We start from the raw sequence: 18,489 nt of genomic DNA, 5'->3' as shown, positions 1-18,489 counted from the left end.
CCACATACCCTCCCCAGTGTCCATAACCCCACCACCCTCTCCCTACCCACCTTCCCCCAGTTGTTTGTGAGATTAAGAGTCTCTTATGGTTTGTCTCCCTCCCAATCCCATCTTGTTTCATTTTTTCCTTCCCTACCCCCCAAACCCTCTGCCCTGCCTCTCAAATTCCTCATATCAGGGAGATCATATGATAGTCATCTTTCTCTAATTGACTTATTTTGCTCAGCATAATACCCTCTAGTTCCATCCAATCATTGCAAATGGCAAGATTTAATTTCTTTTGACAGCTGCATAGTATTTCATTGTATGTATATACCGGATCTTCTTTATCCATTCATCTGTTGATGGACATCTAGGCTCTTTCCAGAGTTTGGCTATTGTGGACATTGCTGCTATAAACATTCGGGTGCACATGCCCTTTGGATCACTGCATTTGTATCTTTAGGCTAAATACCCAGTAGTAGAAGTCTTCTGTAATTCTTATCTTTGTGCATTTGTGAGTAGTGATTTTTTCCCCCCTCTCTGGCTCATTCAGGATTTTCTCTTTGGTTTTCAGTACTTTGACTATGATGTATTAGGTGATATTATTTTTCCTTTTTTTTTTTTTTGCTGGAGGGTAATTTGTCCTACTTGGGTGTTTCTGATTCTTAAGACTTACAGGGATGTCTTCTACCATTTTTGGAAAATTCTTAACCAATATCTGTTCACATATTTCTTCTGCTCATTCTCTCTCTCTCTTTTCCTTCTGGGATTTCAATTACATGTATATTAGATAATGTGATATTGTCCTGTGGCTCTTGGATGCTCCATTCTGTTTTCTTATTTTACACTACTTTTCCCTGTGTTTCAGTTTGGATAGTTTCTGTTGACCTATCTTCAAGTTTACTGACTCTTTCCTTAGTTTTGTTGAGTCTACTGAGGAGCCCATAAAGGCATCCTTCCATCTTTGCTACTATGATTTTTTTTTCTTTTTTAATTTCTAGAATTTTCATTTGACTCTTACACCTTCCATCTCTGCTGAAATTCCCCATCTGTTTATGCATGTGGTCCATCTTTCCTACTAGCACTTTTAACATAAATCATGATTATATTTAAAAGCTCTTATCAGGGTGCCTGGGTGGCTCAGTTGGTTAAGTGTCTGATTCTTGATCTCAGCTCAGGTCTTGATCTCAAGGTTATGTGTTCAGTCCCTATGTAAGGCTCCACACTGAACATGGAGCCTACTTAAAAAATAAATAAAAATAAATAAAAGCCCTTATCTAGGGGCACCTGGCTGGCTTAATCAGTTGAGCATGCCACTCTTGATCTCTGGGTCATGAGTTCAAGCTCCACATTGGGTACAGAGTTTACTTTAAAAAATTTTGTGGGGGACGCCTGTGTGGCTCAGTTGGTTAAGCGGTTGCCTTCGGCTCAGGTCATGATCCCAGCATCTTGGGATCGAGTCCCACATCAGGCTCCTTGCTCATCGGGGAGCCTGCTTCTCCCTCTGCCTCTGCCTGCCACTCTGTCTGCCTGTGCTCACTCTCTCTAACAAATAAATAAATAAATAATAATAATAAAATATTTTTTAAAAAATTGGGGGGGAGGACACCTGGGTGGCTCAGTCAGTTAAGCCGTTGCTTTCAGCTCAGGTCGTGATCCCAGGGTCCTGGGATTGAGTCCCACATCGGGCTCCTTGCTCGGCAGGGAGCCTGCTTCTCTCTCCGCCTCTGCCTGCCACTCTGCCTGCTTGTGCGTTCTCTCTCTCTGACAAATAAATAAATAATTTAAAAAATTTTAGGGGTGCCTGGGTGGCTCAGTGGGTTGAAGCCTCTGCCTTCAGCTCGGGTCATGATCTCAGGGTCCTGGGATCAAGCCCCGCATGGGGCTCTCTGCTCAGCAGGGAGCCTGCTTCCTCCTCCCTCTCTCTCTGCCTGCCTCTCTGCCTACTTGTGATCTCTGTCTGTCAAATAAATAAATAAAATCTTTAAAATTTGTTTTTAATTTTAATTTTTAATTTAAAAATTAAAAAAGATTTTTTTTTTTTTTTTACAATTCCTTTGTCTAATTGTTTTAACAACTGAATCATTTCTGAGTCTGGCTTGTTGGATTCCTTTGAACATAAGCAAGTGTAAGAAGGCCAGAAAAACTGCAGAGAGAGAGAGACACACACACAGTGGTCAACGAGCAGTGTCCTTCCAGCCATAAGGGGGATTGGGGTTTATCCTGAGAACAATGGGAACTATTGGAGAGTACAAGCAGGGAGCTATATGATCAATTTGGGGTTTTTAAAAGTTCTTCTGCTGATGTACAGAAAACGGGTTGTGTAAAGGCCAGAGCAGAGGCAGGGAGACCAATCAGGAAGCAGAGAAAAAAGGGGGCGCATGGCAGATCCAGGGCAGCAGAGAGCCTGTACCTGGACCCTGTGTACCATTTCCGTGTCCCTCCAGCACCCAGAAGGAAAAAAACTGGTTCCAGAGGAGTCGAAGAGCGCCATTTCTTGCTAGTTTTAACATATGACCACCAGAGGGCGCAAAACCCTAACGAGACGCTTGGGCTCAGAGCTGGGTCCAACGCCCGGGACTGCGTCCTAGGACTTGGGCAGCCACACGTGGACCCCTCTCCTTGTCCAGTTAGATGGCTGATTCTAGGGTTGACAGGAACCAGACTTCAGTCCCGAGGGTGTTTTGTGAGAAAGCAGTGATTAAGCTGAAGGAATGCTGGGCTGGGATCCTCAAAAGTCAAGTTCTAGCCCCTTCCCCGCCACTCCCTGACTTAGCCAAGTTACATCACCAAGGCCGGTGTCTGCAAGAACGGAGATAATTTTTGCTCCTATTTCCCCTTTTGCTTCCCGGTCTGGCCCAGGCCTTCATTTCAGAGAGAGGCTGTGCCATGTTGGGGCTCAGAACCTGGTGTCTGAGCCACCTGGGGTTATTTTCCATTCTAACCACAAATTAGCCAAGCTAACCCCGGTTAAGTGACTTCAGATCCTGAGAGTCCCAATTTCCATCTTTGTTAACTGAGAACCCTAACACATCCCTTGCATAGTTGCATAGTGAGATAATGTCCCTAAGTACTTAGCACAGTTGCTGGCACATAGTAATTGTTCAGTGTACGCTTATTATCCAGCTAGAAACTGGACTCACACTCATTTCGGTGCTTACTTGAATCTCCAGGACTGGGGCTCTGCTAGTAATTCCTTCAGTGGCTTTCAGCAAGAGTCCTTCCCTTTTCTTTTCTTTTTTTCTTTTTTTTTTTTTTTTTTTTTTTTTGGATGGGGGGAGTCCTTCCCTTTTCTGAGCCTCAGTTTGTCCAACAGAAAAAATGGGCAGTTGGATTAGACTGTTAACTCAGCAGGAGCCCTTTCAGTCCTGATGTTCCAGGCTGCTTCGATCTCCCTCCCTGCTACCCCCCACTTCTTTCTTTCTTCCATTTAACCATCACGCATTTGTTCATTCAACAATTGCGTATTTATTGGGTAACGACTATGTTCCAGGTGCAGAAACTAAACAAACCCGCATCAAAACAGGTGTCATCCACAGAGAGCCAGCCCGTGGGAAGCATGTTTGTTCAAAAGCTTCCTTGCTTTCTCTTCCAGCAATCAATCCTCGCAGGTTATTTCGTGTTTGGAACAGGAAAGAATTTTGCCAAGAGTTTATTTCTGTGCGTCTCCGTGTGGCTGTGTACACACACACATTTATATATAACATTTGCTGCGGCGTTGTCATGGGAACCGGATTTTGGTCTCCGGGCCCGAGGGATGCCTGTGCGTGGAGGAGTTTTTATGAAATAGTCCCTGCATGCACTTTTGTGTGGTGTGCGGTCCTGCTGGGAGAGCTGCCCCAAGAGCCTTTGTCGGCCCTTTTGATCATCGCTCTCTATTTTTCTCATTGATCTTGTCGGATGTGAGCGAATTTGACTGAGGGAACCGAATGTCGAGCTCAGTGACTGGCAGAGCCAGATCCTCTGGGACATGTGCCAACCAGCAGCGTGGATAGGTCAGCTCTGGCTTTTTGTCTTCTTAAACCCTTGATGTGGGAATGTCTAAGGCTTTGGGGAAGACTTGGATGAGGAGACAAAAGCAGCCAGGGAATGCGTTTTCAGAATGACAGCTGCAGCAGCCACTTGGGGACTTGGCAGGCCGTGCCAGAGCGGGGAGGGGCCGAGTGCCAGCCGGAGGGCGGGGAGGGACTCACCATTCGCCAGCGGCTTCTCTGGCTCTGGCCCCATCCTGGGCACTTTGCGTATTCCCTGGAATTCTGGAATCCTACCTGGTGGATAGACGTCTCGTGCTTCCTCCTGGGACACTGGCACGGGAGGGAGAGGAAAAGTGGCCTCGCTAGGGAGTGGCAAAGCTGAGCTTCAAACCCAGGTTGGGTCTAACCCCAGACCTGGGCTTTACCCACTCCGTTGTGCAACTGGGCTACCTTCCGCCCCAGGTTGCCCTCGCGTCAGGAATGGCAGTCCAGAGAACAGAGTCCTCGCAAACCCCAGGTATGAGGAATTGCTGAAGGGAAGAGGACCCTGTTTACTGATCATCTTCTGTGTTCAGTACTGGGCTCGGTCTTTCCACCTTACGGCTCTGCTGGAATATTGAAACTCCCGTCATCCCCAAGCAGATGAGAGAAATCAAGGCTCAGGAAGGTGAAGTGACTCAATTAAGGTCTCAGAACTGGGTTTTGAGCCAAGGCAATTGTTTCCCTGGATGAAAGCCCTACAGCACTGCTGCCTTCTCCCGCATTCCCCAGCTACAGTGCCAAAGAGAGGTGTTTAGGTGTTCTAAGAGCAGGGTTTCCAGAAAACCTTGCATGGTGGAGGAGTCCCACCTGTCCAGGTAGTGTTCCCCCAAATCTGCCAGAGTAGGGTTACACTCGGGAACTCAGTCAACATCCATCCCTCCATATATGGGGTGCCTCCTATGTGCCAGGCTCAGTCTGGGTACGGGGCACCCAGCACTGAATGTGAAAGTCATGATCGCTGCTATTGAGAGCTCACTCTCTAGCAAAGGGACAGCCACGAGAGAAGTAAGTTTAAGTGTGAGAAGGCCAGTGGCACTACGGGTGCGCACAGCAGGGACTGTTGGCCTGGGTGGAGGGGGGTGTTTGCATTTACTTACTGGAACCTTCCTGACACCTTGACTCAAGAAGACCGAGAATACAACCGAGAGCTGAAGTCGGCCATGCTATGGCATGAAATGAAAGAAGTTTCTATTTTCCTGATGTACAGATGTGATGATACTTATCCCCAAGCCTTTTACAGCTTCGTTGACAAAATAAAGAGGTTAATGGTTATTGACCATTACTACAGCCAGATCTGAGTTTTCAGAAGCCCCATCTGAACAGAATGTGATAGAAGCATAGGAAAATAATGTTCCAACCCAAAAGTAGCAGAAGGCAGGGGCGTCTGGGTGGCTCAGTCAGTTGAGTGTCTGACTCTTGGTTTCGGCTCAGGTCATACTCTCAGGGCTGTGGGATCGACCCCTGTGTCAGGCTCCACATTCTGCAGAGTCTGCTGGAGATTGTCTCTCTCTCTCTCGCTGTCCTTCCCCATGCTTGCCCTCTCTCTAAGCAAATAAATAAAATATTTTTTTTTAAAGATAGATTTATTTATTTATTTATTTATTTATTTATTTATTTGACAGACAGAGATCACAAGTAGGCAGAGAGGCAGGCAGAGAGAGAGGAGGAAGCAGGCTCTCCGCCGAGCAGAGAGCCCGATGCGGGGCTCGATCCCAGGACCCTGGGATCATGACCCGAGCCGAAGGCAGCGGCTTTAACCCACTGAGCCACCCAGGCGCCCCAAAATATTTTTTTTTAATAGTAGCAGAAGGTAGGAACAATTAAATCTGTTTGGGGAGCAGGAAGAGAATGGAGGAAAGTTTGTCCCATGAGATGATACTTGAGCTGGGTTTTGAAGGATCAATAGGAGCTTGCTAGGCAGTCCAGGAGCCAGAGACATTCCAAGTGGTGGGAACATGACTGCACTTGGCAACAGGAAAATGCATGGCTGCTTGGGGTGCATGTCCATGGAGGAAGGGGCAGGAAATGAGGGTGCAGAGATTGGTAGGAGTCAGGCAGGTACCCCAGTCAGGAACCTGCGCTCTATCCAGTCCCCGCTTAGCCTGCATAAGGGGGAAAACCATGCATCTTCCTCAACTTCTCTACTTCAGTGGAAGAAAAGGCGCGTAATGAGATGGGGGGGGGGAGCATGATTGCCAAATCTGGGAAACTGAAAATGTCCATCTGCAGAATTAATTCTAAACTGCTGCTATTTTCATTCTCACGCCAGAGGGAAAGGCAGAGCCTAGCGACTCGCCCCAGCCTCTTTCCAGGTGTCTGGAGTGCCAGCAGGCCAGGCTGGGCAGGCAGGCTGACTCTCAGGGAGATCATTGGAGCCAGTTTGGTGCTTGGGGCCAGCTGTGGGCATCTGGAAATCCAGCTTCCTCTTCCAGTCATTGGATAGGGGGAAAACAGAGTCCAGGATTTTCCCAAGGCAGCCAACTTGGCAGGATGATTAAACAGAATCCAGCTTGACAAGAGCCAGGGGAAGGCTGGGCCACCCAGGGTAGAGGATATGGTTTCCAGATTCAAGATGGGATATGTGGGTGATTGTGTGAAGTCCCTTGGTTTAGAGAAGGCTGGAAGCCTGCTAGGCAGGTATTAGAGACGTTTCACTGGGCCAGGCACAGTGGCAGTGCAGGGTGATCTCTGGAGATTTGTGTAGGGGGTTCTGATAAAGCCTGGCATCAGCGAGGTCAAAGGTTGCCTTGCCTCCAGACTAGCAGCCACTCCCGAACATGTGTGCTTAGCCAGTCCAGGGAGGAAGCAGCCATAGTTAGGGTTCAGGCCCTAAGTGCAAGCAGTATTAGTCCTCAGAGCTCTATTGGAGTGTTACGGGGATTAAATGAGTTGATATATATGAAGAATTTTGCCCAGTGCCCAGCTTGCAGCAAATGCTCAGTGAAGGTTAGCTGTTGTTTTAACCATCGGACACACTGATGGTTGGTTTCTGCTTGCTAGCTTACTGAATGCTCACGACAGCTCTTGGAAGTAGGAAGTAATAGGTGAAAACAATTGTTATTATGGTTGGGGAAGCTGTAGCACAGTGGGGTTATGGAATCTGCTCGAAGACACAGTTATAAGTGAAGAGAGGAAAGAGCTCGTATGCCTCAACAACAAAAAGACAAACAGGGAGGGGTGCCCGGGTGGCTCAGTCCCTTGAGCGTCAGACTCTTGATCTCAGGGTCGTGATTCCAACCCCGGCACTGGGCTCCACAGTGGGTGTGGAGCCCACTTAAAAACAAACACACACACACACACATACACAGGCAGGGAGACACCTGGCTGGCTCAGTAGGTGGAGTGCCAGACTCTTGGTCTCAGGGTTGTGAGTTCAAGTGCCACATTAGACAAGGAGCCAACTTGAAAAAAAATTTGAAAAAAATTCAAAAATGGGCAAAGCACTTGAATAGACATTTCCATAAGGAAGGTATCAAATGGCGGCGCCTGGGTGGCTCAGTCGGTTAAGCGTTTGCCTACGGCTCAGGTCATGATCTCAGGGGCCTCGGATAGAGCCCTGCGTTGGGCTCCCTGCTCAGCGGGGAGTCTGCTTCTCCTTCTTTCTCTGCCGCTCCCCCTACTCACGCTCTCTCTCTTTCAAATAAATAAATAAAATCTTTAAAAACGAAACAATTACCATATGATCCAGCAATTCCACTTCCAGGTATATACCCCAAAGTGTTGAAAGGAGTAACTAGAAAGGCTCCTTGCATGCCTGTTCTCAAAGGTCCATTGATCCCTGTATGGACAAACAAAATGTAGTATATTTATGTAATGGAATATTATCCAGCCTTAAGAAGGAGTTATGGGCTGATACATGCTGCAGGATGGATGAACCTAAGAAATGTTATACTCGGTGGAATGTGCCAGAACACAGAAGGACAAGTATTGTGTGATTCCATTTATTTTATTTTTTTAAAACTATTTTATTTATTTGACAGAGTGTTTATTTATTGTATTTATTTATTTATTTATTTGACAAGTAGGCAGAGAGGCAGACGGGGGGGGGGGGAAGCAGGCTCCCCGCTGAGCAGAGAGCCCAATGTGGGGCTCGATCCCAGGACCCTGAGATCATGACCTGAGCCGAAGGCAGAGGCTTAACCCACTGAGCCATCCAGGCACCCCTGTGTGATTCCATTTATATAAGGTACCTAGAGTAATGGAATTCATGGAGATAGGAAGTAGATCGTGGTTGCCAGGGGGGAAAAGACAGGGAGTTACTGTTTAATGAGTACAGGAATTTTGGTTTGGGATGTGGCGGAAGTCCCGAAGATGGACGGTGGTGGTGGTGATTGCTCCAAATGTGAATGACGCTTGAGGCTGCTTCATTGTACACTTAAAATTGGTTAAAGTGGGGGCGCCTGGGGAGTTCAGTCAGTTAAGCACCTGACTCTTGGTTTTGGCTCAGGTCGTAATCTTAGGGTTGTGGGATCGAGGCCTATGTTGGGCTCTGCACTGAGTGCAAAGTTGGGTTGAGTTTCTCTCTCACTCTCCCTCTGCCCCTCTCATGCTTGCACTCTAAAATAAATCCATATATTTTTTAAAGATTTTATTTATTTATTTGACAGACAGAGATCACAAGCAGGCAGAGAGAGAGGAAGGGAAGCAGGCTCCCCTCTGTGGGCAGCCCCCGATGCGGGGCTCGATCCTAGGACCCTGAGATCATGACCTGAGCCGAAGGCAGAGGCTTTAACCCACTGAGCCATCCAGGAGCCCCTAAAACAAATCAATCTTTAAAAAAAAAAGGTTAAAGTGATGAATTTTATGTTGTATCTAAGCACAATTCAAAAAAAAAAAATAGTTGCAGGAAGAAGGAGGAGGGAAAAAAAAGTAGCAGACTTATAATTAGGACCGGGCTCTATCTGCATCCAGGGATCCCTGGGATGGCTCCCTGGATTTCCTTTCCTCTTTCTAGGAAAATGCTCCTCATTTTTGTTCAAAATTTACCAGCAAAGGGGCGCCTGGCTGACTCAGTTGATGGAACATGTGACTCTTGATCCCAGGGTTGTGGGTATAGATATGGATCTCAGGCCCATGTTGGGTATAGAGATTACTTAAAAAAAAAAATCTTAGGGGCACCTGGGTGGCTCAGTTCACTAAGCCTCTGACTTTGGCTCAGGTCATGATCTCAGGGTCCTTGAATAGAGACCCGCATTGGGCTTTACGCTCAGAGGGAATGCCTGCTTGTTCTCTGCGATGCCCCCCACCCCCCATGCATGTGCCCACTTGCTCTTTCTCTCTCTCAAATAAATAAATAAAATCTTTAAAAAATAATCGTAAAAAACAACAACTAACCAGCAAAGAGAAAAGATGTATCATGGTGATGATGGACACACCCAGATGTAGCAAATTCTATCTAATTCAAAGTATTAATTAATTAATTCAAAGCTGGGAGTGGTATGCAGCTGGAAGGACAGTCCTAATTTCACTCAACTTAAGTCAGAGAATGGAAGTGCTGAGGAGTCAGAAAGTGGAAACTGTGCTCTGTCCTCTGTACTCTGCCCCCATTCCCACAACCCGTGTTCGTCAGGCTGTGTCCAGGTGACAAACACGGAGTGCTCCGGGGTTTCCAACACTAATTCTCAGACACCAGCTGAGGGTCCTACAGCTTCACTCGGTTTTGACACCATCTACCTGGAGATGGCATCAGATCCCAGAGGGTGAGGGCTCAGTCCTATGGGACCCCCTCCCCCCCACTCATCAAATGCTGTCTGGGAGGCCAGGTTGTCCCCTGTTCTTCCAACCTACTGACTAGAGATCAGAGGTTCCCACAATCCCTTCCTTGGGTTTGATTAATTTGCTACAGCGGCTTACAGAACTCAGAGAAATATCTTACTCACTAGAGTAAGTCTATTATGTTTATTATGCAGTTTATTATGAAAGGGTGTAACTCGGGGACAGCCAGCTGGAAGAGCCGCACAGGGCAAGGTGTGGGCAAGGGTCTGATCACCCATCCCTCTCCAGGGGCGCCACTCTCCCTGCATCTCCGCAAGCTCACCAGTCTAGGAGCTTCTGTGGACCCCACCCTTTGGAGTTCTTAACAGAGGCTTTCATTACCTAGGCATGACTGAATAAATCATGGGAACTCAACCTTCAGCTCTCCTTCCCTTCTCAGAGGTCCTGGGTTGGGGCTGAAAGTTCCAAGTCTCCATGAACAGGGTTGATTCCCCTGACAACCAGCGCCCTCATCCCCCAATCCTTAGGTGACCTAGGGGCTTTCCATAAGTCACCTCATCAACATAACAAAAGATACCTTTATCATTCTAATCTCTTGGGAAATTCCAAGGGTTTTAGAGCTCTCTGCCAGGAACCGAAGACCAAATATAAATTTCTTATTAAAATCACAATATCACAGGCACATAATACACGTCTGGCTCTATTCTATAACCTAGAGATACACCAGTGAGCGGAACAGACTAAGTCCCTCCTCTTCTAGGGCTAACATTCTAACGGGGGGAGAGGTAGACCATAAACTCATAAACATGGAAATGCCACATGTCAGATGGTGATGGGTGTCATGAAGGAAATTCAAGCAGGCCAGGGTGTGCTAGGGATGGGGGTGGGTTGCTAATTTATGCGGGACGTCTGGGAAGCCTTCTCTGATAAGGTGGCATTTGAGCAGAAACATGAAGGAAGAGGGGGAAGGGCAGGGCAGAGATTCCAAGGTCGGGCAACAGGAAATGCAGAGGCCCTGAAGTGGGAGTGTGCTTGATGAAGGAACATCACGAAGGCCAAGTGCACTAAACATGGAGAAGAGTAGGACAGAAGCTCAGAGAGGTCAAGGTGGTTGGGAGGCAAAGTTCATGTGGAACCTTGCAGGCCACTGAGCAGATTTTTGTTTTTATTTTTATTTTTAAAAAGATTTTATTTATTTATTTGACAGAGAGAGAGATTACAAGTAGGCAGAGAGACAGAGAGGGGAGGGGAAGCAGGCTCCCTGCTGAGCAGAGAGCCCGATGTGGGACTCAATCCTGGGACTCTGGGATCATAACCTGAGCTGAAGGCAGAGGCTTAACCCGCTGAGCCACCCAGGCGCCCAGATATTTGTTTTTACTCCAGATGGGAGGAGGAGACAGTAAAGTGCTCTGAGCAGAGAACTGGCAGTCTCTCCACTTTTTAATATAAATCATTATGGGGATTACTTAACTTGTAGGTCCAGGTAACCCTTCTCTTCTCCCCATTAGATATAGCCTCCTAGTCCTCTTGGGGGCCCAACACGGGGCCTGGCACATAGTGTCATTTAGTAGGAAATGCCAGTTCCATGAATCCGGAAGATCCCCCGCCCCAGAAGCATGCAGGCCAGGGGGCTGGGCAGCGGCAGACCGCTTAACGGGAGGACGGCATCAGTGACAAATGCCCCGGCCTAGCAGTGAAGAGAGGTTGCAGCTTCCATCTCTGCTCTGCTGCTCCCTTGCTGTGTGACCTTGAAAAAATCCTTGCCTCTCTCTGGGCTCTAGTCCTAAAGCCAGAACACTGCGCAAGCTCGTCTTTAAGGTATTTTCTGTCCTGACACTAGACTCTAGGATAATACTTTAAAAAAAAAAATCGTGGTAAAGTACAAATCACACAAAGTTTCCATTTAACTAACCAACCATTCCATGAGACTAATTTTGCTCCTTCTTGTAGCCTAGTGAGGTCGCTCGCTCTGCAGCAGCAAGCTATGATCGCTTCCAGGAGAAGCAGAGCAAGGGAAAGCCACTCCCCACACTGTGGGCAAAGGGGCCGGACAAGTTGGTGCCAGGAGAAGTGAGAACGGCCGCAAAGAAGAAAGGCTGCTCCCTGCCCCGGAGGGAACGGGAGAGGAATTCGGCTTCATCCCCAGGGCTTCTTAGTGCTTTCCGTCTTGCTTTAATCCTTTGAGGCAGACCTCCCAGTTATTTTGCAAATAGCCCAGAGAAGTTAGGAAACTTGCTTAAGGTAGTATAGCCGGTCTGTAAGGTTAGAACCCAGATTTGTGTTGAAGTTTAAAACCTTTGCCGGGGGTGGCGGGGGGGGGGCACCTGGGTGGCTCAGTGGGTTAAAGCCATTGCCTTCAGCTGGAGTCATGATCTCAGGGTCCTGGGATCCAGCCCCGCAGCGGTCTCCTTGCTCACTGGGGAGCCTGCTTCCCTTCCTCTCTCTCTGCCTGCCTCTCTGCCTACTTGTGATCTCTGTCAAATAAATAAATAAAATCTTAAACAAAAACAAAAACAAAAACCTTTGCAGGGAATCATGGCACCATACCACTGGGCTCTGTGATGTATGGGAAGGGCCTGCCAGCACAGCTCTGCCCTGAATTATGAACACGTTTACCGTGGTGCACAAAATGGGCCAAACAATTTCTTTGCTTTTCCCGTGGGGGCTCCTCTCCTTCCACCCCATCCTCTTTGGATGGGTGCCCTGAAGTGTCTCTGTCCTCAGTCTTCAATCCTTTTTTTTTTTTTTTTAATGTTTTTAAATCTTTTTAGCCTCCCATCTCTAGGTCTCAACTGATGATGGTTTAGATCTCAGGGCACCAAGGTTTATGCCCAGCTCTACCCTTGGTGGATATTCGGATGTCGCTGAGCAGAACCACAAATTATTACAAGTCTCCTCCCCGCGTGTCTACTAAAGATGGTTTCTGTTGGCATAACATGGCTTGTCTTTATGCTAAAAGGGCAGTCCTCTCCAGGAGGAAAATTGAAGGGGAGAGAGAACTCCAGCTTGCAACAGTATTTTCAAGTTTTCCAATTAAGAAAGTAAGGGGTCGGGTGCCTGGGTGGCTCAGTGGGTTAAAGCCTCTGCCTTCGGCTCAGGTCATGATCTCAGGGTCCTGGGATCAAGCCCCGCATCGGGAATCTCTGCTCAGCGGGGAGCCTGCTTCCCCCCCCCCGCCACTGCCTGCTTCTCTGCCTACTTGTGATCTCTGTCTGTCAAATAAATAAATAAAATCTTTAAAAAAAAAAAAAGGAAAGTAAGGGTTCCTGCCGAGCCCAATCTCCAGTTCACTCAGAGAAACAGAGCACTGATCCCACATGATAACAAATAAGGAAAACTCTATCACTCAGCCATGAGATAGATATACCAAGTCTTCACTTGTCTGCTGGCTCTTTGAATGAGGATGGAGAGGTATATTTATTTGGTGGGGGGGGCGATGCAAGTCTGTGTTGGAGGCTCTGCCAATAGCAGAGGTCAAAGGTACAACACTCCTCTTGTGGGCTATTGGTGCCTGCTCTGGGATACTCTGGTCCTTCTCTCTGTGTAGTATGAGGCCCAGCTGGGGCTCTGGGGTCCTCAGGACTCCAGGGTTGCATAAAATCCTCTGACAATTCACAATTATCCTATCCTTCAGCAGGTTTCACGTCCTATTTATTGAGTGCTAAATATTTGGGATGTTTTATTTTTTAAAAAGGTTTTATTTATTTATTTGACACACAGAGAGAGAATACAAGCAGAGGGAGCAGCAGGCAGAGGGAGAGGAAAAAGCAGGCTCTCCACTGAGCAGGAGGAACCCGATGCGGGACTCCATCCCAGGATCCTGGGATCATGACCTGAGCTGAAGGCAGACACTTAATGGACTGAGCCACTCAGGTGTCCCTATTTGGGATACTTTAAATGTGTAAGTGATGTATCTGACAATTATTATGCCAGGGTCTGGGATAAGTTCTTTACATTTGCTCTCTCTCTTTTTTTTTTCCTTTCTTTTTTCCCCTTTTATTAGAGGGAGAGAGAGAGAGCGCGCGCGCGAGAGAGCACAAGCAGGGGGAGAGGCAGGCAGAGGGAGAAGCAGACTCTGCACTGAGCAGGGAGCCCAATGCAGGACTCGGTCCCAGGACCCTGGGATCATGACCTGAGCCAAAGGCAGACGCTTAACTGACTGAGCTACGCAAGCTTCCCTTGTTGTCTTTTTAAAATTATTATTTAAAATTTTTTTAAAGGATTATATTTATTTATTTGAAAGAGAGCACGCGAGCACCAGCAGGGGGTGGGGGCAGGAGTGGGACCAGCAGACTCCCTGGTGAGCGTGGGGCTGATGTGGGGCTTGACGTGGGGTTCCACCCCAGCACCCTGAGATCATGACCTGAACTCAAATCAAGAGTCAGACACTTCACCAACTGAGCCACCCAAGCACCTTTGTATTTGTTGTCTTATTTCTCATGCTAGGGGGCAGAATCTATTTGACAGATGAGAAAACCGAGGCTCAGAGAAGCTAAGTGATGTCTTCAAGGTCATCGAGCTAATAAAAGGCAGGGCTGAGAATCAAACTCAGTTTGGTAAGTTGATTCCAGTGGCTCAACAGAGGTGTCCTGAGAGCTAAGCCTTGGGAGCCTGGAGGCAGGGTGCCTCGTAAAGCCTGGGCAGTGAGAAAAAGATGCCTGGAGGAGGTGAGGACTGAGCTAAGTCAATGGGCTGAGCGGGGAGAGGGTGCCTAGGGGTTGTTGGTAGTACGAGCAGTCTGCCGAAAGGCCCCTGGGGGAGAAGGAAAATGGCTTTGTTTGCAGGAGACTAAGGTGGCGGCTGCTCTAGATGTGAGTGGCAGGACGGAAACAGAGCCCAGGTTGTTAAGGATCTCCAATTCAGACCAGGTCCTGAAGATGGTATGGGGGAGGGAGACGGACCTTGGAGGGTGAGGCAAGTTCACAGAACTAGTTCTGCTTTTTTCTTTTTCTGTTTAAAAAGATTTTATGTATTTATTTTGACACAGAGAGAGAAAGATCACAAGTAGGCAGAGAGGCAGGCAGAGAGGCAGGGGGTGGGGGGAGCAGGCCCTCTGCTGCACAGAGAGCCCGATGCGGGGCCTTGATCCCAGAATCCTGGGATCATGACCTGAGCTGAAAGGCAGAGGCTTTAACCCCCCTGAGCCACCCAGGCGCGCCCTCCCCTTTTAAAAAAGATTTTATTTATTTATTTTGATAGAGAGAGATCACAAGTAGACAGAGAGGCAGGGGCGTGGGGAGCAAGCCCCCTGCTGAGCAGAGAGCCCGCTGCGGGGGGCGGGGGGGCTTGATCCCAGGACCCTGAGATCGTGACCTGAAACGAAGGCAGAGGCTTAACCCACTGTGCCACCCAGGTGCCCCCAGCTCTGCTTTTTGACAGTGCCTCTGCCCACGACTGGGGAGGTTGCCGTGTTGAAGGAAATGTGGCAAATCAAACTCGGAGTCAGATGCCTTGGTGATGTACACCAGCCCTTCCACTTAAAAGTTATACAGGTTGAGGGGCGCCTGGGTGGCTCAGTTGGTTAAGCATCTGACTACCCATCTCAGCGCGGGTCTTGATCCCAGGGTCGCGAGTTCAAGTGCTGAGTTGGATCGTGGAGCCTACTAAAATTTTTTTTACACAGGTTGCTTCCTTACGTCTTTGAGCCTCTATTTCTTCATTTGTAGATAGGATAAAATAACACTTTGTATAGTTGTTGAGGGGCGTAAGAGTTAATCTAAGTGAAACGTTTAGCAGGGTTGTATCCCGGCACATAGTAGGTGTTTAATGAATACTAGGGGCTCTGTGAGAGAGGTGTTGAGCAGGGTCATGCTTTTGGATGAAAGAGCATTCTACCTCTTTGACTTTGCTCTCTGTAAGCCTCCCCTCATTTTGCCTAGGGGCAGAATCTTATCAGGGACTTTTACATTATTTTGCCCAAGGTCTTTCCGTTTTAAGAGAGATAATGTTCACAAAGTGCTTAGCAAAGATCAGGCACACAGTAATCATCTGATGTTTGTAGCTATTATTAAGTTAGAAAATGAAACTGGCTTAGAAAAGAATAGCAATTAAGCAATTATCAGTCTGTTATCACTCCAGTGTAAATGTGAAGCCAGATTTCTTTCCTGGGAACGGGTTTTGACTGGGATAAGGAAGTCTGAGATCTCAGAACACCAGGAAGGAGAATCTGGGGGAACTGAACCACTTGGGGTTTTTTCCTGGAGCCAGTCGTGCCTGGAGAAGAGCAGAAGATCCAACCCTGTCGTCAGGTATAACAAATCCAAATAGTTTAGGGCTCCAGAGTATGAAGTAACTCCTGTCTTCCAGTCTGGAGATGGGGGATGAGGCGCCTGGCTCTCAGGGACTGTCAAGAATTAAGCAGACGCTATGCATAGAGCTTTATGGGAATTAAAAAAAAAAAAAAAAGGCAGACAATGTGAAGCAATATAGCAGGAGTCATCACCAAATTCGAGTTTTGACTCTTGTCAACTACACTCTCTATGTGACTTTGGGAAAGTCTCCTGTCCGCTTTGAGCCTCAATTTTCTCAGCGCTTCCGTTGTGTGATGGTATTGCGCCTTCCCGAGCCTCAGTTTCATCTGTTAAATGGGTACCACCTATTTCGCAGGACTGTGTGAGATCATGCGTATTAAGTGCTCTGTGCCCAGTAACCGGTCCTACCGGGATCGCTCCGTGGATCCCTGCGATTCCTTTCCACTCAATCACCTGCGCCAGCACAGGGCCCCTGCGTGGTGTGGGATGTGCGGGGAAGGGCTGGGTAGTCTCGGTCAGCCCAAGTTGGGAGCAAAGAGCAAATGTTACCCCGGCATATAGGACCCTGGGGAGCTGCTGGGCAAGGGGCGCTCCACTCATGGGGCGGGCCTTGGACAAATCCGTCCACAGGACCGCTGAGTCTAGGCGGCTGGTACTTGAGGAGGGTCGCATCAGGTCCCCAGGCAACTTGGGAGTCGGCAAAGTTCCTCCAGATGGAGGCGGGATTCGGCTCCAGGCTTGGCCCTGCCCCCTCCCGGCTGGGTGACCTTGGGCCAGTCACTTTTCCTCTCCGGGCTTCAGGGTGCTCTGGGAGTGAGGCTCCTCATTCCAGTCACCTCTCCGAGTGTAGGAGGGCGAAGTGTAGACACAATGGACGAGAACTGCCTTAGGGGCCGGCGAGTGCTATTTATTATGCTAATAGATGCACGCAGCGGGTTTCTTTCCAGCGGTTTCACTCTGGTTAAGCGGTTCCTTCCACTGTAACCGAGGTTTCTCGCCTCACCGCCTCCCGCCCCTGCGGGCAGGGCTCTGCGGACCGCAAGCTCCAGGGCCGTTGCCATTGTTCTTGGAGGCTGGGCGGCAGGGGAGGGCTCTGGCGGACCAGACCTCGCCTTTGGTCTCTGCCTCCACCCAGCAACCCCGCTGCAGCGAGCCTGGGAAGCCCCCTTCACCGATCTTTCCCGAGGAGGCGAGTCAGCCCCAGAGCTCTCCCGAACGGCGGCCGAAGACGCCCCCGAGCGTCTCCGAAGAATCCCGATCGCTCGCAGTCTCCGGAAAGAGCCGAAGGCGCTTCCCACTCTCGGCCTCCCGAGCCGCTCCGAAAAGGCCCGAAGTTTTCCGAGCGGCCGTCCTGCCGGACTGCTGGAGGCGGCCGCAGCGCCATGTTGGATGCTCTGCTCGTTGAGTGAAGAAAATCCGCCGGCATCGCCTGAGCCCCGCTACCGAGAAGGGCGCCGCTTCCCCCGGGGAGGGGGATAAAGACCCCCCGCCGCCGGCCCATGAGGATATTGCCGTGAAAGGTCCGGTCTCTCCGCCTCCTGCCCCCGCCGGGTCCGGCCCCCCCCCTGGGGTCGCGTTGTCACGGAGACCGGCAGCCGGTGGTGCTGGCCCGCGGGGCGGCTGCTGCTGCCGGCGGCGGCGGCGGCGGCGGCGGCGGCGGCGGGCGTGTGTGACCGGCCCCGGCCCCCTCCTCCTCCTCCTCCCAGCCTCCCCCCGGCCCCCCGCTCCCGCCGCCTCCCCGGGTCTGCCCCTATCCCGCCCCCCCGCTGCCCCCGGCCCCTGCACCCCGGCGCGCCCGGTCCCGCTCTGGGGGGGTTGGTGGCTTCGCTTTGCCATGAGTTTACCGCAGAAACCGGCTCTGAAATCAGGCTCAGCGGCTGCAGCAGGAACCGGACCCGGCACCGGAGCGGCGGCGGCGGCGGCAGCAGCGGTACCGCCTCCTCACCCGGCGGCAGCAGCAGCAGCGGCGGCGGCGGCGGCGGCGGCGGCGGCGGCAGCGGCCCCTCCTCACCCGAACATCAGGGCCCTCCAGACCCAGGCGCCCCAACAGTATCCTTTTCACCTTTCTGTCGGCCCTTCGGCACCTCGCCGCAGCCCGGGGGGGGGGGGGGCCGTGGCTCCCCGGGGAACCTCCTGCCGGCCGCCACAGCCCAGCCGGGGAAGGGGCTGCTGTTCGAGCCCCCGCGGCCGGCTCGGCCGGAGCTTTCGGGGTGCTCGGGCGGCAGCAGCCCTGCGGGGGACCCCGGGACCCTCTGCAGTACTGTGAAAACTAGCTTCGCTCGGCCTGGCCTCTGCAGCCCTTCCCTTTTAGAGCTGGGGGACCCTTCCCCCTCTCCTCGCCTCCCCCGCCCCCCTTTATTAGGCAGAATTTGCTGGTGCCTGGGACCAGCCCTGCAGGGAAGGCTTTTCTCTGATTGTTGTGAGGACTACACCCTCCTCCTCCTCCTCCTCCTCCTCCTCCTCCTCTTCCTCCTCTTCTCCCTCTCCCTTCTACCCCTGCAGCGGGGCCTGGTGGGCTTCCCTAAT

At 50.1% G+C, this 18,489-nt stretch overlaps 1 protein-coding gene across 17 annotated transcripts in view; it reads left to right on the top strand.

Moving 5' to 3' along the window:
• The first annotated feature begins 4,451 nt into the window (after positions 1 to 4,451).
• The window catches only part of EIF4G3 (eukaryotic translation initiation factor 4 gamma 3), a 338,175-nt gene continuing 324,137 nt past the window's right edge, over positions 4,452 to 18,489 (top strand). For 10 of the 17 annotated variants that reach the window (XM_032863665.1, XM_032863663.1, XM_032863662.1 and 7 more), the window contains exon 1: positions 17,748 to 18,012. In XM_032863665.1, coding sequence (XP_032719556.1) covers positions 17,798 to 18,012 — 215 coding nt within the window. In that variant the 5' untranslated portion in view covers positions 17,748 to 17,797. Of the gene's footprint in view, positions 4,474 to 17,372; positions 17,484 to 17,746; positions 18,013 to 18,489 lie in introns of those variants that run through there. The other 7 variants (XM_032863661.1, XM_032863657.1, XM_032863651.1 and 4 more) reach the window with 4 other exon arrangements.

This window comes from Lontra canadensis, unplaced genomic scaffold (assembly GCF_010015895.1).
Source record: "Lontra canadensis isolate GAN:19392208 unplaced genomic scaffold, GSC_riverotter_1.0 scaffold25, whole genome shotgun sequence".
Lineage (NCBI taxonomy): Eukaryota > Metazoa > Chordata > Mammalia > Carnivora > Mustelidae > Lontra > Lontra canadensis.
The sequence above is the reverse complement of the archived record's forward strand: the minus strand, read 5'-3'. Positions and strand labels throughout refer to the sequence as shown.